General features: G+C 32.8%; 1 protein-coding gene across 1 annotated transcript in view; it reads right to left on the bottom strand.

The window, feature by feature from the left end:
• Nucleotides 1-1,090: 1,090 nt before the first annotated feature.
• Nucleotides 1,091-25,456, bottom strand: part of LOC129234145 (F-box/LRR-repeat protein 16-like) — a 61,513-nt gene continuing 37,147 nt past the window's right edge. The window contains exon 4 of the mRNA XM_054868040.1: nt 1,091-5,148. Coding sequence (XP_054724015.1) covers nt 5,000-5,148 — 149 coding nt within the window. The 3' untranslated portion in view covers nt 1,091-4,999. The remainder of the gene's footprint in view (nt 5,149-25,456) is intronic.

Genomic DNA, 25,456 nt, shown 5'->3' with positions numbered 1-25,456 from the left:
GTTTTAAAAATTATTCCCCCCCCCCCTCGCCCCATTTTGCTCTTTGAAACTTTCAGGTAATTTTTTATGAACTCACAAATCACAATTACACCTGAATATTATTGCCTTTCTAAATTTAAATTCTAATTTCAACAATAACCCATTTTTTTCCAAAATAAAACTACTTTTGTCATAATATATGTCAACTTCTTGTGAATCTTTTCAATTTCGAAATATGGCTCTATAAATCTGAACTTGCACATTTATTGTCTATTGCAAGTTAGTCAATGAAAGCTATATAGGCTCAAGTTTGCATTCAGAGCATTTATCCCTGCTTAAGCTACTTTTGTATATTTTGAGGTGTAGAGACTGGACTGTGGACTTTCATAAACTTTTCTTACTTCCTAATTTTTAAATTTACTCGAGGACAGTTGAAATGCCTTATTGGTTGAACAGCTAATAAATACATATGAATAATTGATTTGCATACTTATAAATGATTTGCAAACCTAATATTTTTAGAACTTAATAGTGCAAACTGAAATAACTTTCTGGGTAGTGTTTTTGTCCTAAACCGCCCTTATATTGTAATAAACCACTGTATAGATACTGGAAATAAATGTTGAAACCGGAGGGGGGGGGGGGAGTGACTTCAAAAACTCCTCTCTGGCAATGCCATTCAACTTGGGTATTTTAGTTTCTTTCCATAAAAGTTAAAAGCACTTATGAAAGGTTTTTTTTTAAGTATTAATTTGCTGATTCTAGAAAATATACAAACCTCTGACTGCTGCAACCTTTGAAAAACTTCAAAATTAAACCTCTTGGTATCTGCTTCTCTTTATGACCAAACTTTTCAAACATTTTCAGAAAAACTTTCAACGCAGTAGATCTTTCATCAAAGCGTCTCTCGTTGTAGAAAAAGCAATTTTGTTTTCCTATACTTTTTTGTATTATTGCCTTATTTCTATGTGTTTGTAGTAAATGAAATCTGCATACAATATTTTTAGTACAAGTTTATGATATTGCCTTGAAAACAAAATTTTTTACCTTGAAAAGTACTTGAAAAGTACTTGAATTTTTTTCTGCCTAAAGGGTATGAACCCTGATTCTAAATGGGCTTGAATGTGGATTTAAAGTAGATAATCCAATATGTGGTATCTTCACAGACCACAAGAAGGTTAAAGGTATTGCTGAAACAATTGTAAACTATTTACTAAACTTTTCTTAGGAAATATTTTCTGTATAATACATAAAAAATAACAATCTGAATTTTTCCTAAGTCAAACCTTGTAAGTCCTGTTCTTTAATAAGATTTTATGACCGTTACTTCTAATGAGTTTTATATTTTCAATATTGAAATGTAGCCAACATTTCCATTACAATATATTTTGTATTTTATTTTTCACATATGTGCATATTAAAGAAGTTATTGTTATTTGAATGATTACTGAGAAAAATCTGAGTTTGTTTAATAATGTTTGATAAAAATGCTTGTTGGCCAGTTTTATCGTTAATTTAGTCTGTATTTTATTGTGAACATTTAGAAATAATACAATGATTGAAAATCTTATAACATGAGAACCACTGCAGAATATATCCAACATGTTTGCTACAAGTATCATGAGCAAATGCTGTCCTTGACATTCCAAAAAGGGAATGTTATGAAATGAATTTTCTAAGATCTTCAAAAATAGTTTAATGCATGATGAAGATGTACCAGAAGAAAGGTTACTAGAACGTTTGTTTAACACATGGCGTTAATCATTGCGCCTCATTTGCCAAATCAATCAACTCCATAAAACAAAGAGTCGAGAAAAGTTATGATGAAGATAGTGTTATCCATAGGAGTGAATAGGCCCTCGTGTTAAATTTTCTGCCATTACATGGTCAGAAATGTGATGAACCAAAACTTTAATATAAATTCACATGCTAAGCATTGATTAAGCACTATTAAAGCAGAAATGAGGATTTTTTTAAAAATTGGAGTTAATCGATTTGGCAATTGGGGCATCCATATATAAATCGTACTCTAAAACTAATTTTTCTAAGTTTTTGATCATCCTCATGCAGAAACTGCTTAAAGTTTTCAAATTTTTCAAAGAGTAATTTTGAGAAATCTATCTGCGTATGGCTATACATTGAGACGTTGTTGAACAAAACAAGTTAGATCTTTTAAAAGTTATATTTTGTTATAAATGTAAAAAAAAAATGTGCTCGATTAATTGTTGATTCAAAATGAACTCAGTTTCTTTTTCTTTTACTTGGGGTGCATAGAGGAATTTTTGTTTTGAGTGTAAAATCGTTTAATAACAATATTCGAGGCTTCAAAAAAAGAATTTTATGAACTAAGACTTCATAAGAAGTTATTTTCTTGTAAAATGTAATCTTCTATGGCGCTAAATATAAATAAAGGAATAATAATAATAATAGAAATAGTAAAGATAAAAGTTTTATTAGTGTGTTGTTTCATTTGTGGGTATTATTTGGTGAGACATTGTTTTCTTTCTTCTGTTTTATTTTTTAAATTACTTCACAAACATGAAAATGACTCTAAAAATGCAATTAAATAGATTTTACCCTGCCTCTCAACTGCATAGAATATAAATTAAGTTGTAAATGCTTGTGATAAACTCCTCCGAATCAGTTGATAGTAAATTTGTAACAAATAGCAACCAATAATTTTTGTACTATACTTATTAATTACCTTCATAATTATCAAATATAATTAGCATGTAACAATGAGTCTTAAGCATATGGGAGTAGATATTTACATGATCAAACTATAAAAGCAAACAAAAGTTGAATTCAAGAATCAAATATTAAAATGCATAGTCGAATTGCTTAGCAACGTATTAATTACTGTTTAACATATTGGCATTTTTTATTCATAATTAATAACATTAAATCAAGATTACCAATAGGAAGCATTAATTTATAGTAAAATTACCAATATTGAACTTTGTCCGCAGTTCATATTAGGCAGTGAGAAGCAAAGGGATGTAAATGGACATTTTCAAGTTTTGAGTGAAATGCGTTTAAAGTTCTGGTCATAGGTAGGTTTCATTGAATTTTTTTCTAAGTCATGCTGTATTACAACACCTACTAGGGCTACTAGTACTATCTCTTGCCCCAAAACAGAGGAGAGGATCACCTACTATTTGTACTGGTTTTTCTCTAAATTTTTAATTTTGCCACTAACATCCCTTTGCCTCTCACTGTCTCATATGTAGTTGAAAGTTTGGATGACAGAAATTTTATGACCAATTTTTAATAATCAAGTATATGAAGAGAATTACATTTATATAGGAAATCATAGTTTTGCAGTTATATTTATAAAAGTTTTATTCAATTAAAATGTTATGATCTTTAAAATTCCTGCTTTTAAAAAGAAATTTTATCAAAGTAAATCCAATAGAATTTATTCTCAAAATACTGCAATAATATTTTAAAAGAAAGCATGCACTGTGAGTAATTGTAACCATTATGTTGTATAGAATTTTTCATTTTTGTTGACTTCAGTCTATGTATTTGTATTGTGCGTTCACAACAAAACAGCACTTTTCCCTGCCTTCTTGAACTCATAGTTCATTTTAACCCTGGGGTGATCGATGAACACATCACTGCACTTGTGTATGAGGCTACCATAACTTTGGTGCACATTCAAATGAGCGAAGGAGTCTTTGTCCTTTACGTCACTTGTTTCACTTGATTACTGTTACTTTCATTGTTCTTATTTTGTTACTAAAATGGATTTCAAACTTTTGCTTTTACCACAAAATGCAGTGATTATAAACCTTCTTAAAAAGACAACAAAACAGAATCATCAGATACCACGTCACGAAGGTGGAGTCAAGTGCCTTCTCCTGGTGAACAAACAATACTTAGATGTTACATCTTGTTTTTATTGGACATTGAACCATTTTCCTGGTTCATCTCCACTATAGTAGTTATAGAAACAACAACATGTAATATTTTCTTTAACATTCTTAAAATATTTTCTCTTATCATCATTTTCAATAACTTTCTCATAAAAGTATGGAAGACCTTTAGCAAATCGGTGAAGTAGCTTTCCGTTCCACATAGATCATTTTCAGAGCTATTGTAGCACTTTTTAAAAATTGTACGTATATGAGGTTAATTGTCCAATAACTGCTTATAGCTCTCATTTCAATATGGAAACCGGCAACACTTTCAATGATACTTAATAAATCCCATAAATCCTACTTCGAAGACTATAAATTGGATTTTCGATAACATTAATTTTGTAGTACAACAACCTTAAATTTGATACAATGAGTATATGAAAAACTTTCTAGAATTCTCTATAGAGCTATAGCTATCGAAAAATTAGTAGATTGAAATAATGACATTTTGAAAATATTGCTAATTACTTTTAAAGTTTTTTTTCTTTTATCACTTGTGTTGTCACTTTGACGACCATCAACTCATAGACTGTGCAATATGTTCATCTTCTCATATTTACATGATTTTTGCATTAGACGTTACATATAAAATTTTTACATAGAAAAAAAAATTATTTCCTTTTTTTTCTTCAGTTTCTAAGCATAGTTGTTTTAGCAATAGCTTTATAACTGAGGCTAGATAGCATGTTCTATTAAATGCTTTAATGGGTAAATTGTATACTCTCATGTTTTAGTAAAAGTAATTTCAACATGAATTTGAGAAGTTACTTTTCATCCTGTTTACTAAAGCAAAAATATTTTAGTGGATACTTTCATCGTTCACTATTTCCTTTCTGATGGGATTTGATGTATAATATTTGCATAAATTGCGAAGTTTACTATTTGAAGGAAAAAAAATCAATTCTAAAATAAATTTGTGCGAATGCTATATTTAGTCCCTGATTATTATTAGTCTTATCACAAAATTGATAAATCTACAACAAATTGAGAATACTGGAACTATTTTATTGAAATTAGTAATATTCAATTTCTCACTTTTTAAAACTTCTTCCAAAATGAATTATGCTTTACTTTCTGCAAAATATCTGACTTTAAAATCATTCTATGATGAGACAGTGTGGTAAATTTTGATGCAAGTACTGTATCAGTTCCCTTGTTGCACCCCTGCAGTTAGTTAATTCAAGTTCTTGCAGGTGGCGAAGCTGTATTAGGGATGACAAGCCATTTGCAGTCACTTGTGTACATCCTGGAAAAAAAAAAAAAAAGCAACTTTAAGAATCATCTTTTTCAATATTTATTTCAGAGAAAAACAAAGGACTTCCTTATTTATGTTGTTATATCAAACGATTTCTTTATCAGTCAGCATTAATATTAAAATAATTTACTTTTTAGCCTACTTTCCCAGTAAGAGCCAGAGAAAGAAGAAAACATCATGAAAGAAGGCTTGATAAATCTTAAAAATATCACAAAAAACCAAAAAAAAAAAGTCAAAATTAATCAAATAATTCAGTAAATATCGAAAAATTAAAAGTTGGAAAGTAGGGTATTGTAAAGGGGAAAATGTCTGGTCTGTCTGTCTGTTTCTCCCCCCCCCCCCCAATAACTGTTGTGTAAATAGTCCGATTCAGACAAATTTTTTTTTGTTGGAAAGATTTTGGCAAGGACACCTGATTCCCATATTTCATTTTTTAGATTTGAACTATTTTTCGTTCAATTTTGAACACTTCAAAAAACTTAACATTAGCACCAAAGAGGAAATTCAAGGCAAATATAAATCCTGAACTTAGTGGCGAATTAGCTTAAAACAAACTTTGTAGGGAAAAGCTTTTGATGAAGAACATGTATTGAAAATATATTTTTAATTTGAACAATTTTCCTTTCAATTTTAAACAGTTCATTTCCCTCAACATTAGCACCTGCGGGGCAACTAAAAGTCAATATAGATTCTGAACTTAAAGGTGGATTTACTTCAAATAAATTTTGTTTGAAATAGCTTTTGACAACCAACTGCCGACTCCAACTCCGAGAATTTTATGGCACCCAACTCCGACTCCTCTCCCCTTTTTGAATTTCAACTGCTTATAAATAACTAAAACAGTAAGTAATGATATAGGATGCATTAGTTCTGCTGTGGCAGGCAGGTAAAGGACAGTAACTGCAATTTTTTTATTTTTCTGCATTTATGTCATCTATTGCACGTTACAGTAGGGGGGCATACTACATTCCGTGGGAAATTTCGTGAGGAAATTGTGAGACCAATTCTATTATGTTCCTTATGGCCTGTGTAACTATGCCTCACCGGGTGTTTTGCCTGAATTTGTGTCAGATGGCCTGTATGACGTCATCAATCCAAGATGGCGGCTGTAATGAGTTTTTGCAATTATGACTCAATTTTTGGGTATTTTGTGATAATTTTCTGGTGAATTTGTTTGATTAATATTCTATTACTTTTCTTATTATAAGTTGAAAGTAAAATACTTAATTTATTTGTTCATTAACTCATTTAAAAAAAAATAATTCTGAAGTCTTCATTTTTGACTTTGGCATTCAGAATAAGCTAGTTTAAAAGTACCTCGGGTGAGTTTTTACAGTTAAAAAATACTGTTAATTTTCAGGATAAAATCATTAAACATTAGTACAGTCCAGGGTTGGCTTTCTGCTGGCAGAAACTAGTTTTTGCCGTGCCAGTGGCAGAAACTGGTTATAACCGGTAAAAACCAGCAGAAACTGGCAAAAACTTAAAAAAGTCTTTAATAACTCAAGTAATTAGTAAATGATATTTGTTTAAGTAAACTAAAAAATAAACATTATTGCATCATTTAAAAAAATAAAATCCCATGCTAGTGCCCTTGATTTAGTTCAGAAAGGGAACTTTCCAATTACAGTGGCTCGTAGTATTTGTATTAATTTAACAAAGGATAAAAAATCATACAAGGGTGCTTAGGAAATAGGAGTGACATACAGAATTAAACAGGTATTACTGATTGTAATTTGCTCACTTATATGCTTCCTCTAAATTGTTTGTGATTAAAATTATCATGTCATGTGCTTGAAGAAGAAAGTGCCAGAATTTTACTTGCCTAAATTTTGTACCTAATGGCACAGCTTTGCAAAACAAACTGGCCCCATTTCTCAAAACTTATTTTTCCAGTCAAAATTTTACCACTACCCCAGTTACTACATGGTGGACCATTTATACAATAGATGAAAGTTTAACTTTTTTAACAATTAATTATTTTTTTCCATACATTTTCTGTTGTATATCAAGAATTAATTTTTCATTTTGTGAGTTTTTGCCAGTTTCTGCCACAAAGTGGCAGAAAGTGGTTTTTGCCATGCCGGTTTTAACCGGTTTCTACCAGTGGTTTTAACCACCTCGGCAGAATTTTTCCAACCCTGGTACAGTCGAACCTCGTTAATTCAGACACGCTTATAACGAATTACTGCTAAAGCGAACTATATTTGCGATCCCTGTCCTACTGTACTTACACTTAAACTACTTTTTTCAAATAAAACGAGCTGCAGTAGAGACAAATTCACTTTTAAAGTCCATTTGAGTTCGTTTTAACAAGGTTCGGCTGTGTAATCGTTTAACAGAATTCCTTATAACCTGTATAATTATGCCTTAGGAGCTTTTCTTGCATCTTTTATAACGCTCGTTTCATTTCATCAACGTAGCTTATGTTCATGCAGAAACTGGTACATGTAACTAAATATATTTTAGGGGAAAATTTATCAATAGGGATTGACATTGGATATTGGATTATAAAAACCAGTTTTAAAACTTGTGCCCTGTCAAACAAAAACTTGTACAGGTCTTGACGACAATTTGACTGAGTTATACAGTGAATCTGTAGTGTCAAAAATTCTTGCAGGAAAGTGTGTTAGACGGGCTACAGAAGCACATTTTACATTAAGTCTTGCACTATTTAAATGTTACCTCGATGCTTTTTATACACACAATGAAGAAATGAAATTTCAATACGATGATAGAGTGCAAAAATTAATTGCTTTTAAGAAAAAAGTATGATGAAACAAAAGAACTTTCCTCAAGTATAGTGCAGTATTACTAGATTCTAAAATACATGAAAAAATGAAATATTTGAAGACACAAAATCAATTGGAAGACCAACATTTGAACTTGCTTTGTTATACATGCATATAATGGATACCATGTTACTTCTATACGGTCTGTTAGATCAGGAAATTGGGAATTACACATTTCTTCATTCGAAGGTTCCGTTCCCTATTTCTTTGCTTTGAATTTAACAAATTATGCAAGTGTGATATCATGGTACTTGACGAATATGAAGCGTCTTAAAGTAAAGCAACAAAATCTTCGAAATGAATTCATGGAAGGCAATTGGGCTGTTAAAAAGTCTTTTGTACCGTTTTGTGCTTTAGAGTCAGACGAAGCATTGGAGCAAGAGAAAAAGAGTGAAAGTAATTGGTAGAATAGTAAATACATGACTCAATAGGAAAAAAAATAGTTTAGCGTTAAAGAGTAAACATTATCATTTGACAGGTTCAAGAGGAAAGCGACTATACATGAAGATGTGCAATGTATTAATCAGGGGCGTAGATAAGGGGGGGGGGTTGGGGACAACCCCCCCCCGAATCGTTAGTCTCAAAAAAAAGAGAAAAAGAAGAGGGAAGAGAAAGAAAGAAAAAGAAAAAAAATCAAAACGACTTTTTTCTGAGTAACAAAGGTCAAAAATTCACTTCGCTCCCCCCCCTAATGCCATTGAAAATCTACTCCATGTGTGACCCTCAAGCATAAAAACGTCTCCCTCTGCTGCGAATTTTTTGATAATTGAGTGAAATTTGACACTTCGCTTTAGAAATGAGATTGATTTGTTAAATCCACGTATATGCAGCCTTTCTTTGTCATAGATTCTGCAAATTGTTAAATATATTTAATTGAATGAGCCGCGCAGTGGGAATATTGCATACAGTCGAATCTGTACATTTCGAATTTCACATTAAAGAAAAAAAATCGAGATAAAGAGTTTTGAAATACGGAGGCTTAAGAAACTTTTTATAGAAATTTGAAATATGAAAAATGATGGTGAAAATTTGAAATGGATACTAAAGACAATATGGGCTCTTGATTAAAATTCCTCCTTATTAGTTTTGTTAGGTATTTATTCTATTATTACATTATTAAGTGCTTTATCGCGAGTTTAAGGAATCATTTTGACAGTAAAAGAAACGTTAAGCATATCTTTTTCAAGAAAAAGTCTTTTATTGCTTTTTGGTCCCTGATTTTTTTTTTTTTTTTGGATTCACTATTTATCCTCTTGAGGTTAGCAATTGCAGCAAATCTAACTTGGCCAGTATTCTACGATTTTCCTTTTTTCATCACTTGAAAAAAACTTATACTTTCTTTTCACTCCTATCATTTCGGTTTTCTAAGGAATCGCAATTTTAAGAAAGAGAGCAACCAAAGAACAGTACTAATCCAGATAACAGCGAAATGGCTTTTAACTTGAAGGACCTTTAACCATGAACTTGAAATGTTCCACTTACATATGTCAAGCCTGTGAATTTCACCCCTTTACTATCTTCTTCCAAGAAAGTGCGCGAAACGACTGTCCTTTGGTTAATCTTCCTGGAAAGCCTATTCGTTGGAACGCATTTCTAACTTTTTTTCCACTTCTTATTTTTTCCCCCCCAGTTTGTGAGCTTCCCGTGGGACAGTTGAAATGTGCTCTCGGGCCGGATTTGGAGACCCCTGCTTTAATGTACCCACACAGCTTTGCCCGTTGTAGAATAATAAAACGTCGTTTGGTTCGTCTCTATATTTACAGTTAACGTCTACTATGCTTTAAGCTTTTTTTTTTTTCAAGATCTCGACATATTTTTGGCAGATTTGAAAACTTAGCATGTACTTAACAGAAACCAGCAGAAGCCTTAGAAATATTTTAAGAGGAAGGAAGATTACCTTCCTTGCTTAAAACGCAAAATGAGACATTTTTCCGAAATTAAGCCCTCTAGAAAGAACGTTGTACTAGCAATATTTTAATAATTTACTGAACATAATGGGGTCGTTTCCGCAATTTTAAATTTTTTTTTCTGAAAAAGCATGCTAAACGTAAGATTTCACCATTTTTTAAATAATATGACAAAGTTTAGTATTTTTAACACTAATTTTAATCGGTGCGCAGATTCAATTTCATTTCTTACTCTTTTTCAAATGAGATATCGTAAGGGGTCGTTCGCAAGTTTTCAACATTTGCTTGCAATCGTTCAGTGTGATTCATGATAAAAACAGATTATTTGCGAACGATCTCTGGAGTATACATTTATGTGAGAAAAGTTACAAATCAATTAGTCTCTTATTTCTTGAGAAATCCTTAATTTTTGAAAATATCCGAAGACTTTTGGTCATATAGTGTATGTTAGCCTCGAAAAAAGTAGTCATAAATAAGCGGAACACACGCATCAAATTTTTACTTTCCCCCCTCATCCAGATAGACTCGTCTGGACGTTAACCAATTCCATACAATCCGTGGCCAGACTGTACGTAGTTGCATTTTTCGGTAATATTGTCGCAGTTGTCTGATCGAATGGTCATCTGAAGCAGAAAAATTAAATATTTTCTTATGTAGTTGTATCACTTGCATCTTTTTTTTTTTTTTTTATCCTAGAGCAATAAAAAATATTGAAGCAGAAGGGTAAAGAATAAATAAATAAATAAGTTACAAAGAAACAGTAAATTTCTTCATTAAAAAAAAATGCTTTTTACAAGCTCGTTGCGCGATCGGAAAATATTGCTCGATTTCAAAACTGCGTTTTTCAAAATTTTCTACAATCGCAATTTTTTCGTTCTGTAGCGACTCGAAAGTTTTTTTTTTTTTTTTTTGCACCACCCCACACTGTAGCTGCTAGGGGATGTCGTGGACGTGTGACAGTCACACATACAGTATCATTATTTCTTTGACTAAACTTTTTTTTTTTTTTGGAGATATACGGACGGGTAAAGGAATGATTTTTTATCATAGTTAGCTATTTTCACGCCAGCGTATGCTCATAGTAGATTTTAAGGTTATGAAAAATAAATTTCTATCTTTGCAGTCCTTCAACTAACTATCTTTCCACTAAAACAATGTATCTGAAATGGCTAAGGGAATTAGATACACCGAATTTTTACTCAGACTATACTATTAAGGAGTAAAATACCATTCTTTCTCTACCTATCGATTTTCTCCGCCCTTTGCATTGACAGGTGTGCGATAATCACTCGGACTTTTGGCGTCGTTCCATTTTGAAATCCATTTCCTTTTCTTCTGAAGAAATCTATTAAAGACGAACTAAACGCTAAGCGACGGGACAGCTAAAACTCTCATACCCATTTCAGCGATATCAGCTGCTTCCGATCAAATCCATAATTTGCTTTCAAAGAATGAGTTGATGCATTTTTATTCCTTGCTTCTAAACATTATTATACTTGAAAATGGAAGCAAGCCAACTTAAACTACTTTTACAGCTAATAATTCGAGTATAATTACTTTGCTTTTAAAAAGACCTGTTCCGTTGATTAAGAAGTCATCTTAAAATAAAATAAAAACCATGTGTATATAAACACACACAAGCGTACGTGTAGGATGCTTCAAAACTAATGGAAAATTGTCTGAGGTACGAGAATTAAATGCTTACCTCTAAAATATGCGAAGTTCAAAACATCAACCTTATAACAGACTTCCATAAATAGTAGCTACTACGAATTTATTGTTTATAAATCAGTAGATGTATAAAACGCTGCTTAGAGAAATGTTGGTCATAAATCATAGGTTTGGAACTTCTCACCAGGGCCGCTGAGAGCTTTACTGGACCCCAAAGCAAAGTACTGCTATGCGGGACTCCATCGAACCTCTACATAAAAAATCCCCCTCGCTCCTTGATAGCTATCGTACTCATGTTCCAGTAATTTTATTCTTTTTCATCATATTAAAGTTTTTTTTTGGCGTTGTTACAGGGCCGTCGCCGGGAAGGGCCGTCATGGCTCACAGTTTGTCAGAAAACGAGTCGAAATTTAATTTTAGTGGTAAAAAAAGAAGAAAACCTTCGCTTTTGTTTGCTTTTTTTCCCTTTCAAAAATGTCGTTCCGTCACACATGGAATTGCCCTGAATGAAAAAGAATTATTTCCTCCGTTTAACATATCAGGGCTGTGGATCACTATAAAATGAAATACTTTTAAGGATTTAAAATGAGAAAGAAGAAACAAACGGAGAGGGTAAAAGACTTGACCATGGCAACGCAAAATAAAACGTTATAACTTGAATGGAGAAGAGATTTTCTAAATCTCTAAGTTAAACCGCTAGTAACTTTTTTTCTTATTGAGATGGAAGCTTGGTTGTTCGACCATGGGTCGAGTTAGAGAAGGAAAATTTCCGGATTAAAAAAAGTCGCTCTTTCCAACGGTGTCAAAAAGAATACTGGGAGTGTTCGTTCAATTTTTATTGACGGTTTTAATGAAGAAAGTAGTGCCCAAAATCAGCGAAGCATTGAAAATTCGAGGTAAAAATGCGAATAACTCCCGTTAGAGAGTTGGAACAAATTTTACAGAACACAGAAAAAGCTGCCCTTATATAATATCAATATGTGTGGATAATTTTTAACCCCCACATTGAGGAATTTATATGAAAATTGGGCCTAAATTGAAATAAAAAAAAAGAACTATTTATCAAACATTTTTCGAACCGCTGCAAACCTTCCTGGTGCTTGAAGAAAAAAACTAAATTTCAGCGAAATGGGTTTTCGAATTTTGCGCGTTCACACAAACAGACGCTTTTTGGAGACTTCATTTTTTCCTTTGCAGAGATTAAACGTTCGTTTCTGTTTAGATCTCACTGTAAATTTTATGAATATAATTGAAGGTTTAGGCTGAATCTTCAATCAAAGTCTAGTACTAGTAACACAACGGAGTATTCGGTATTTCCGTATGGCAATAGTATAAATTTATTTATTTCTTTTTTTCATTCGCGTATCTTCTAATTCGGTTCGTAATCTTTTTTAATTCAAAATATTTTTATTAATGCATTTATTTTTGATGTTGAATCACTTGAATACGATCAAATGTGTTATTATTAATGCAATCCTTTCAATTTCAAATGCCATAAAGAAAGAATAGCAGTATAATTAGTTAAAAAGTTTTATCATTGGTAAATGGAAACACAATGGTCTTGAACAGATCACAACTTTTGGTGTTATGGTACATTTTTTTGTTATCACGGCTCTGTTTGATTTTCAAAATAACGAATGCGAACGAACGATAATTGAACTGAACTCTTAAAAATTAATTTTAAAAACACCTGCGAACGTTGCTAATTAGTTTAGCTTTAAATAATGGCCGTTTGCGCAATCAGAATTCGTGAGAGTGGCCGAGGTTGCTTAGGTACAGCTCTCTTGATCTTGAACATGAGCATTGCGATGATGAGCTTCATCATGATGATTTTGGCCATTGTCCTCGCCGTACTGTTCCACCAGCAAAAGGACATGTTGAAGGACTTCAACTACAAGGCTCTAACGCACTTTGTCATATTTTCTGCAATAGCTCTTATCGTGTTCCACCTTGTCACAGCAAAGATTTCTTTCGACTGTGGTAGTTATAAATCGAGAGGGAGGTTCCAAAATTTCCTAATGCCGATCGTTGGATTGCTGTTCGTAGCTCTGGGACTGTTGATTGCTTTGAGTATCAAGACATCTGCGGCTATTACGGAACTCACTAAAGGATTCGAGAAAGGCTTTCTGGAACTTATGGACAGTTATGATGCTGATAAGAACAAAAAATTAGAAATTGATATCATGCAGGTTAGAAACAAATGTTGTGGAAGCAAGGGTTACAAGTAAGCGATTGAATGTATAGTCAGTAATCATTCTATTCCTTTTTTACTCCTGATTGGCTATTTTGTGATGTCATCCATAATCATGGGTTATATTTTTGCAATCCTTAGTTGCGTATGGCATCTGTGATATGCTTGTGTTTTCATCCCACTCATAAAAATTAGGAAATCAGGTGTGGACCCCACACTACTTCCTTTTAATAATCCGTTTTTTTAACAGCTTAAAAGAACGGATGTGTGTACTCAAGTACGAGCGAGAGAAGCAACATTTCATAAATGAGTAACTTTTTAGACATTCTTACTACACACATAAAAAGTATGGTAGATTTTACTTTCAAATTTAAAGAAAGTGTTGTTTTCATTAGCGTCTGTGATTTAAAATTGCATAAAACTGCATGAAGCATGTATGAAAAACAAAAACGCAATCAAACAGTGTCTTAGTGTGGGCAAGAAAACACTTTAAATAGTTATACCCCTGGTTTGTCGCAAACCGATGCAAAATGTTTCATTTTCTTAATGTTGATAATTTTTGCATGATTCAATGAATTATACGCTAAATATTGCCAATAGCGTCTAATTGAAACCAGATTCAAAAGCATTTTTTCTTCTCCATTGTTACCTACTTGGCGATATATTGCCAAGTTGGCGACAAAACGCGATCAAAAGCTTAACTATATATCGCCAAATGACCGCTAAATTAAAACATGACTATGTCTACATTGATTTGCCCCAAAAAGGTATAAAATGATCCCTTTGGAACTCCCGAATGCAACTAAAAAGGGGAGTTGCACTACTAGAACCCACCCAGAACAAATTTTAAGGGTCACTCTTTTTGACAAAAACTCATAATGAATACAATTCTTAGGAACGAAATTAAAATCAGTCAGGATAGTAGGAGGTAGTGTCAAGGAACAGTATTGGGTTGAGTGTGCTCATAATTAATTTTTGTTTTAAACAGAGACTGGGAGGAGACGCCTTGGCATGCTGATGAATATATTAGGCCAAATCAGAAAGCGAGAGGTGTTCCATTCACATGTTGCGATCCGGAATATCCGGGACCTTGCCTACACGACTCAGCCGGAGGCGCGAAACCCGGCTTCAAAGCGGATAAAGGGAAGTCTTTCTTCCCCAATGGTTGTGCAGAGGTAATTACTCTCAATTTGCGATGGATGTTGAATAAGTTGTCACTGTGGCTGATACTTCCGATCTGGATGGAATTGATAATCTTGGTGCTGGTTCGGTACTTGCAGTCTTCCATCAACAATGCCATAGAGCAGGGTGACGATGAAGGGCCAGGGTACGGATATCTGTGCGAGAAATGTCCATGTTCGTGTTTTGAATTCTTGGAAACGGACATACGCGCAATATCGAAGAAAAAGAAGGCAACTCAGTGATATACCGTTATAATAAACTAGTAGTTGACTGTTTCAATGTTGTTAGCATCATTTGCTATTTTGATCTTATGAAACAACAGTTCTTTTGAGTAAATAAAAATTTTCAGCTGTAAGGGGCGTTCAAATGAAAATGTACCAAACGATACTGTGGGTTTAAATGAAGACTCTGTTTTCAAACTATGCACCATAGACCTGAGCACCACGATCCCACTGATTTACTAACCGAAGGATTCCTCGTTCCAAGAATTTTTGTGGTTATGAGGAGGACCAGTCCTCCACAGTGTCCTTGAGTTTGTCGTCCGAGATGAAGCACTTCTCTTTCAAATGCTTTTTTCAAAGGATCGAACGCATGGAAGTCGCAGAGCGACATGACCGGGCTGTAAGGTGGATGTTCAAGCCAGCCGCTTCCATTTGAACTTGGCGAATGCCATCTGGGTGACTCTGGAGACGTGTGGAAGCGAGCCATCACGGAGCGGAACCACTCTTCGTGAGCTGCCCTAGTCTTTTGCCTTTGATGAACCTGCGTAGGCTTTGGAGTGTCACAGTACACATCGGAGTAAATGATTCTCCTGTACTCAAGGAATTCATCAAGTAGCGAACCTCGTACTTACGTCGAAAATACGGTCAATTGGACTTTTTGTAAGCTCCTCTGATCTCTCCTGCGCATACAAGCGTCCGCGCAGCTTCGATCCACGCTGGATACTCCAATTTCATCCCTAGTTGTCTCGATACGTTCTCCTATAGCGGCATACGCAAATTTGTTAACGTTACGTTGTTGCGACGTTTGTCGTGAACAGCTGCTCCCACGCTTGTCCAAGGTCGCCTCTCACTCCCCGCTTGACCCCTGACCGGATGTGGGGGTTCCTTTCGAGTGGAGTTGGTGGGAATCGGGCGACTGGACATGGGAGACGGACCATAATACACGAGATGTAAATATTTATATTAATTGTGATGTGTCCCTTTTTGCTGAAAAAAAGAAAAACGTCGGACTAAAGTGCTCACTTGTACTGTGCATATCGGAGCGGCAAATCAGCCCAAAATATGGAAACTTACCAAAAGCGGTACTCCAAATAAAAATTTTAGACGAAAGAGCGACTCGTGACAACGTTTGATACCTTTTCATTTGAACACCTCTAATGTATAGATACACTACAAAAATATAAAAAAAAGACCTGTAGTAGTACTACTAGAAAAATAGATTCCGTACAATTTTTTTTATACAGCTTCTTCTTAAGTAACATTGACATCGTTAGTTAAGAAGAGGCTGCATCCTGTAGATGTTCTAGCAACACTGCAGTTTTTTTAATAGTGTTGGTCACACTTATATAGGGTACTCGATTATCGTTCTAGCACGTTCTACATATTAAATCTAGATTCTTCTTTCCTTTGCAAACTATTCAGATGCATGGATAGAGTATTCTTGAGTATTCTATCTATGCATTGGAAAAAGAGTTTGATTTACATGTAGCATGAGTTTGAAAAAAAAAAAAAAATCATCACGTTTCGATGTTGTACTTCTCATTCTACTTTCCCTTTTCACATTTAGCAACGATATGTTTGATTTAAAACCAAACTGGCTAACTTCTATTTACTGTAACTATTTGGCTAGCTAGGCAATGACTGTTATTTGGATGAGCTGAGTGCTATGTAGCATAAGAAATATTTTGATTACTGGGAGTCTCACCTCTTCATTTATCATAAAATTTTTTTGAAACTAAACACTAATCGTTAATGAATTTCGGCCTTGCTGATATTGCCAAAATCAAAAGATTTTTGCCCAAAATTTCGTGACCACTCCAAATTTCTAATTACCGAAATGATCCCGACTCACATTCTCATATCACACAATGGAATGAATAACATGCAAATGAGAATTCAGATGAAATTTCACAAACAATACAAGTTACACGTGCTGGAGATGGGCTTGAGGAAACCAAAATATCTTCATTAATGCGTTATAAGAGTAAACTAACCAACCCAAAACCAAGAGCGTTGGCGAACTGTGTTATTTCTCAAAATGAATAATAGAATGCTAACTTCCTAAATGTAACTGAAGTGTGCGAGTTATGTTGTATTTTTTTAATTTCAAAAAGGTTTACGCTCTACAAAAGATTAGTTTTGATAGAGTACCATAATGCTAAACTGAAATATTTTAGCGTCCGACCAGAGGGTGAAACTGTCTGATGGATGTTGCATAAGTAGTTCTGGCGAGCCGCAGTAAATAGGAGCATTTTGCAATTATTGTTCAAAAAGCTTAAGGTTCGGATGGTCTTTTTGGTGTGTATTACGTTTTATTTTCTCCCTTTATTTGCTCATGACTTTGACACTATTGCATAACTCTAGGGCCATATTGAAAAAAAAAAAACCAACTAAAAATTGTACTGCAGACTTCATGTAAATTCAAAGAAGCAAAAATAGAGTTCTATGCATCATTCGATTGTCAGAGTTTTGCAACAGCGTTTCAGAACAGGTAATGCACCTTGCTTTGTCATGCGTGCTATTTTAGAATGGTCTTCGGCATTTTTGCAGCGTGAAACATTCTTCAGGTGGTGAATTTCAACTCTGAATCGTTTGGCAAGACTCCCGGCTCATGATACAGCGATATATTTTAGGAAATGCATTTTATCTGCATCCTGAGGAGAGAGGAATTGAACAAAGAAATGCGTGATCTTGTTAGCAAATGATGTAAGAGTTTTAGGCGGAAGGATTTTAGAATACCTGCATTGCTTATTTATTTCTTTTCTTTTCTTAAGAAGCATTGAGTAAGTTGTTTTAAACAAACGAGAGAGAAACATAGATAGAGAGAGTTACTGTTTTAGTTTGGGTTTTAATGCATTTTCGAACTGTTAGTTAGGCAAATAAATGTTTGAAAATATTTTAAGGGTGTATCGAATGATTTCCAAATAAGAACCAAATAAAAAAGAGTTAGTTTGTGCGTATTTATATGTGGGGTAGACCGGGGCACGTTTACGCAGCGCCCTTTTTTCAAAACGAATTATGACTGGAGAACCAACAGTCATAACATATTTTGATGCTACTCTCTAGCAAATATTCTCACAAGTTTTTGAGCATTACTCGAGTATCGGTCCAGCATGCAGAAAAAATAATTTGTTTTCTAACTAGTTAATTAACATTTGTGTTGAACGTTTTGAAGCTTATTGTGCATGAATAATACTTAGTTAACAAAAATCAAATATATAAAAACTAGTAGAATTGTATCCATTTTTGAGAATTGTGTTGGTATGAACTGAAATGTTATTAAATTTTTTTTTCACATCAAAAATAAATCCAAACTTGGCGACGGAGCAATTTTACGCGTTGAACGTCGGAGCATCTTTACGATCGTTCTTACTGTGTCTTACTTAAACGTGCCTCTGACACTTTTTTCGCTCCAAACTGTTTTAAACATTTTAAATATTTTCCGGCTATTTAGTCTTGAAAATTACCATTTAATTTTCAATTAAGTTACACATTCGTATCTTATAGCTTACAATCATATAGTGCTGTCATCATACCCCTTCAGCTTCAACTTTATACTCTATTCAGTCTGTGATAAATTTGATTTATTTTAGCGATGGTAAGACATTATGTTCAAAACACTAACGGAACCACATTAGGTGTCAAAATAAATACGCATAAACGTGCCCGGTGTTCGGGGCAAGTTCATGCAATCGACTTGGACTCAAAAATATTTTTTTTAACGGTTAAAAACAAAAGCTGAACAACAACTGAATATATTGATTTTGACTCCATTAACTGCTTTATAAAACGGAAATGTCTAAAATTTCCTTATTTAAAACATGAAAAATTAAAACATTCACTGAAAAAAATCCGCGTAAACGTGCCCCGGTCTACCCTACATATAGTTGCAATACAAAGTTTCATGCCTCGTATTTTTATGAAGTTTTTCATAAATTTACTAGCACTTCGTTTATGTGTGTGTACAATTTGACTTGCAAAATCTATTCCTGAAATAAAAAAAAACTTAAAGGAATGTTAATCTCTAATAACACAATTAATTGTGTTCGATTCGATCGAATTCTATCTACAAGTAGCGCAGCTAGAAATTAATCTCTGTGTCCAGAAGGTAATTTCTTGCTGCTCTACTGAATCACTCTTAGTCACATAGTCTAGATCAATTCCAGATTGTTTTCGAATCAGCGAAAGATAGTAGTTATCTTTTTTTTTATTTTTTAAACTCGAAGCTTTTGTTTATTTTATACTAGTGGTACCCGCACAGCTTTGCTCGTAGTAGAATTTTTTTTGGCCAATTTTCTATGTTCATTTGCTTGCCCATGTTATGGTTCCATGTTATGATAATTTGGTAATTTAATCGTACACGTTATGATAATTTGCACGGTAAAATTTTCTTAAAATTGGAATGGGAAAAGAAGAAAATCGAATTTTTGAAAAATCGCTTCGTGGTACACACCCCCTTGCTAGAAACTAATTCTCTGCCAAATTTCATGAAAATCGGCCGAACGGTCTAGCCGCTATGCGCGTCACAGAGATCCAGACAGAGAGCACCTAAAAGGACAAAATAATTTTTCTGAGTCAGAAAGGACAATTTAAGTATTCCTGTAGTTTTCAGTTATTCCAAGAAAATGACACCACAAACGGAGAAAAGTGCGACTCAACTCTTGCAGAGAATTTTCTATCATTATCTAGCTTTCAATCATAAATTTCAGTGTTGAAACATCCATAAATTTCTTAATGGGAAAGTTTGGTTTGAAATGGCTTGAGCCTCACTTATCTTCGTTTTGGGCGTCCTTTTCTTAGAAAAATTGAAAAGTACAGTACTACTTAAATTGTCCTTTCTGACCCAGAAAAGTTATTTTGTCCTTTTGAGTGCATTATGAAATGTGCTTACTATTTTTTTAAAAAAAATTCTGTTGTTTTATTCTTTTTAGTGCAAAGTAATTCCAGAAATAGAATACTATTACCATCACGAAACTTCACCTCATTTTTTCATATACATGCTCTATACTAAAAGAAACTATATACGTGTCAAAAACTTTAAGCAATTAGCATTAAACTAATCCTTGTATGTACAATGCTAATATAATCCTCTAGGAACTATTTGTGTTGCTAATTTAATTGGAACCATCTTATATAATTAAAAACTGAGCGTACGTAGGTATGTATGTATGTCCGAGTTACTTCTCCCGAACGCCAGTAAACTGACCATCGAACCAGGTATCGATGGATTCGTAATTTTCCTGTCTTCATGTTTCACTATTTAACATAATCCTCCGATAAAAATTAGCGAAGATATCGATTAAAAAGTATTAATTATGAAGCTAAGATTTCGACATAAAAAATTATTTAGTAAAATCCTGAAGTCTCTAAGTGGTTTAGTTGCTGAGATATAAGCAAAATCAGGCCTCAGATTACTCCATTAAATCAGGCCCAAGTATAATAAAAGTAACTGTTGGGAAAATAAAAGTTTTTCTAGCTCCCTGTTATTTTTTTTTTCGCTTATTCTATCAATTTCGTTGGCTAAATGTAGCCATTTTGATTGCAGGAAACAACCCCATTGAACACTTTTTTTAGGATGCTATGCATTAAAGCAACGCATAATAAAAATAAAAATCAGAATAAAGCAGTTTTTGTTTTCGAAAAAGCAACTAAAATGCGAATTGTCTCCCTTTTTTTTTTCGCCAAAAGCGGTGAAAAAAAATCCTTATAATAATGCCTTACTTATGAAGTTTATAAAGTATTGCGGGAATTATGGCATTCCCACACACACACACACACACAAAAAAAAAAAAAAAAAACTTTTGAGAAATGATATGATGATATTTTCGCAATGCTTTCATGAATGCACGCCATGGTGTCTTTCTTCTTAAAATGGAATTTCAAATGAAAAAAAAAAAAAAAAAAAACTGAGGATTCGATGGTTGAAAACGAAATTTGTTTTATCTGCGTTAGTTTCACTATAGGAGATGAAGATGGAACACTCGGAAAGCACTAATATCTCAATGTTCTGAACACTAACCTTGCCACGGTTTTCAGGAACACCTCCGATGAAACACAAGCTGTGTTTCTTTTCCATCTGAACGGAACTATCAGTTTCGAACGTTGTTTACAGAACTTGTCTCGAAGGGGCACGAGAGAAAAGCAACCGCTTTTCATTCTCAAGACTAATATGATAGATAACTCTATATTGTTGATTTGAAGTTGTTATTCGTTTATGCTTGTAATTTGCAGAAGAACTGAGCTGTTTGTGTTTTTCTCAAAACACGAGAGAGGAAAGAAAAAAGAGATAAGAATTGAAGTTTTGGAAATGTATGTTCATGTTTTCAAACTTCTTCTCTTTGATGTTTGAAATAATATTTGACTTCGTGAATACTTATAATGATTTTTCCATGGTTCATCATATGTTTTCATATCCTCGGTATCAAGCAGACGGTTTGATACTTGATTCTATTTTTTTTTTTAAATTAAATGAGTACCATAAAAAAATATCTCATAACTAGGCAGGAATTAGTTTACAGGTGCGTATACAGCGTGGTTGGCTGGGTTGTGGTAAGGTGATGGATGAGCCTTGGACGAGCTTATTTATGTTTGGGTTGAAAGAAGAAAAATTCTTATATTGGCAAAATGCCAGTAATCATTATCGCCACATGTACCGAGTTTTCTCACCCCTATTTTAACAAATGGTATCGTTTAAACCTCATCGGATCGGATGTCAACTTATCCAGATTACTATGGGACATGTATAAACATCGGCACGGCCATATTTTAAGCAAAATAAACGAATGGACCCTTGGCAGGGTTGTCCGGTTTTTTTCCGCACTGGAAAAAACCAGCTGAAAAATACACGGAAAACAATTTCGTCCACGTTTCAGTAATTAAAATATTCTAGACTAAAAATGAGTCACTTAGCAATGAGAAATCAACATATTGATTCTTCTCATTGAAGGAACATTCTTATATCAAGTTATCACACACTCAATTGTATATACACACAATATCATGTGAAACATTGATTAGTTTATTTAACAGCTTTTTTTTTTAAATAAAATTTATTGTATGGTAGCACGTTTATAAAACAGATGAATATTAACATTAAGTTTCAATGCATTTAGTTGCAATACAACTAAAAAAGGTACATTTGTTTTAGAACGATTTATTTCTTAAAATGGATGTCTCAAGTATGAAACATCATGTAATGAAATAAGATATTGGCGTTAAGAAAGGAAATGTTATATGGAAGTAAAATTGAGTTTGTTGTGTTACTAATATAAATTTAAAGCTGAACTTTTTTTTTGTTTTGGTTCACGTTTTTGTTTACTGTGTTTTCACTTTTGGTTCAATATCTCATTGGACTTAATCTGAAATTTCTTGTAATATCTTGATAAGCTACGAAATATGTATAAATTAAAAAAATATTTAAGTCTTTTTCAAAAACTGTATAAATTAAAAAATCAAACAGTCATTTTTTTCAAACATTTAATGCATTCTACAAAATGTATTACTTTGCAATTTACTGCATAAAAAAAATTTGAGGTGGCAAGCGGAAAGTGCTGACCAAACAGACTTTTGACAAGCAAATCTAAATTTTAAAAGTTGCCAGCTTAAATTCAACAGAAAGACTTTTCAAAATGTTTGACTGTGAAATGAAACTTAGGGATCTGAGATGAAGTATATTTAGTTTATCTTATCTATGCGTTTTTTAAAATTCAATATATACAGTGGTTCCCAAAAGTGTTCGTACACCTACGACTTTCAATGAAATAGGCCCTTCTCCATTGGATAGAGTTAATATTTCAGAACAGATATTTTATTATAAGATCTATGATCTATTTTTAACAAAACTACATGAAAAATTTTAATAAAATATTAAAACTTATTTTTTTAAAAATAAAAAACCAAAAAGTGCCGGAAATTTTATCTCACTAAAGTCTTCGTACACTTTGAAAAAATGTCGAAAAATTAGTAAATAATCTTTTTACTAAGTTATTATTTAGTAGAATATCATGTAGTAACAACAACAGCTTTTAAACGTCTAGGAATAGATTTCATTGTTTTTTCGTTCTTTTTTTTTGAGTAATTTCTGAGTAAGTGTTCAGCCGCACTACGAGTCTTACTGTTTCTAGTTCGCTTTTCGTTTCAATGGTGTATTTTCGTAATCTGGTCAACAGATATCTCCAAATATGTTCCATTAAGAGGAGATATTTCTAAGCTTAAGGACAAATTTTGAGGCGACAAACGCGAACGTGTGCTTCTTATCGTTATCTTGATAAAAAACAAAGTTGTTTCCGATTACCAAATTTTGGGCTAATAGTTTAAAATTATTTTTTAAAATATTTAAATGAACAGCATTATTCATTATTTCACCAAAAAATTCCAAATTTCCAAGTCCTGATGCTGAGATGCACCCTCACACAAAAACACCTTCACCGTCCTGATTCACTGATCTAACTAAGTTCTCAAGATTAAATTCCTCATTTTTTTCTTCCATTTACAATTATGCAACAATTTAACCCAAAATGTTGAATTTATTGTCATTTATTATTTGGATGTTGTTCTAAAACGTTTTGAGCTTATTTATCATTGATTTTACGACGGAAAGCGTAAGCTTACTGTTTTTCGCACGAACAAGAAAATTTCTGCGGGTAGAGGTCCCATTTAATCCAGCTAATTCATTTAATTCTGCAGAAACTTTTTCAGTTCTGAAATGTGTATTTATCATGTTTTTTTTAACTGTAAACCTCCGATGACGCTTTGTTGACTTTGCCAGTTGAGCTTTTCTTACCTTGTTTTCGATCCGATTCTTGTCTTAAAAGCATTTTTTCAACCACTTCACTATAGAATGGTATAAATTAACTAATTCAGAGACATTTCAAACCAATTTACGGCTTCTGTGAGGGAAAAAAATAAAATTTCGAATCGTGTTTGCTGTTTTCTACGCATACCTGCCATTTAAAAATAATAAGCAGAATATTAGGGAATAAATACACGAAAAATTAAAGGCAAATGACTTTATAGTATCATTACAATGCAAAAATAATAAAAAAACCATATATGATGATTTTAATTATGAATTTTTTCGAAAATATTTCAGTGTACGATGACTTTTGTGGAGTATCTTTTCTCTGTCTTTTCGTTTTTTGACAAATTTCAAAAATAAAATCTAGCAATATTAAAAAAAAAAAAAAAAAAACTACTGGGTTTTTTTCAGAATAGCATAGGAATGGTGTGAAAAAAATTGGACTTGATATTCGAATTCAGTTTTGCGTTATTTTAGTTTACTACAAAATTTCAAGGTGTACGAACACTTTTGGGAGCCACTGTATATTAAATGTACCTTTCTAAACTGGAGCTATTTTTTGCTACTTTTAAATGACACAAAATTCGTTTTTAACTATATTATTATTGAATTTATTTGTTCATTTTAATTTTTTTTTTACCATGATAAATAAAAGTAACTTTTTCGTTTTAAATTGATCACAATGTAAGATTGCAAAGTATGTTCAACAGCTATTTCATTTTGTTAAATTCAATTACTTTTAAAGTAAAAAAAAAATCCCTAAAAATTGTGGTGTAAATAGCATTATTTCACGTATTTTTATATTATGATTAATATACAATCATTATATTTTTACTAAATGATTAACTTAGAATAATTTTTTTTAAACAAATAATGTACTTAAATTATACAGCATGTCTCCATTTAATCTGCAAGATCTCTATTTCCGCAGCCGTTAGTCCAAAATACATTCTTCCAATTGCAAGCAGTTAGGATATTAAGAGTTTGGAGCAAAAAAAAAAAAAAAAAACATTTTTTGGAAAAAAATATGAAATTTTACTTTTTATATGGTCTTTAAGTCCCCTACATTGCGTTTTGGGAAATCGCAAGCATGATAAAACAATTTGAAAACAAAGAAATTTGACAATAGTACGTATTCATCCAGATTTGAAACACAGTGTTTTATAACTTATACCACTTTACTTTCCCAATCAACAATGTTTTCAATGCCTTTTGAGGGGATTTGTGCATAGAACAGAGTTTTTCAAATTGTACAAACTTTTGTAGTGTTTTTTTACGTTTACAGCATAACATTTGCTATTATTTTCCAAAAGAAAAGAAAAAGTATATATTTTTTTACTTCTACATGTCATTCTTTTGATGTGGCAATATGTTATAACATCTCATCTTCTGCACGGTTAATTTTGAACTCGAATATCTCCCTGAATTTTGATCACAAATGTTTCAATTTTGTTTTGTGTTGATATTATTTTTCACTGGAGATTATTTCCATAAATCCAGTGTAGGGGGACTTAGAGACCATATAAAAAGTTTGATTT

The sequence above is a fragment of the Uloborus diversus genome, chromosome 1, assembly GCF_026930045.1.
Source record: "Uloborus diversus isolate 005 chromosome 1, Udiv.v.3.1, whole genome shotgun sequence".
Classification (NCBI taxonomy): Eukaryota; Metazoa; Arthropoda; class Arachnida; order Araneae; family Uloboridae; genus Uloborus; species Uloborus diversus.
This window is presented reverse-complemented; position numbering and strand designations above follow the sequence as displayed.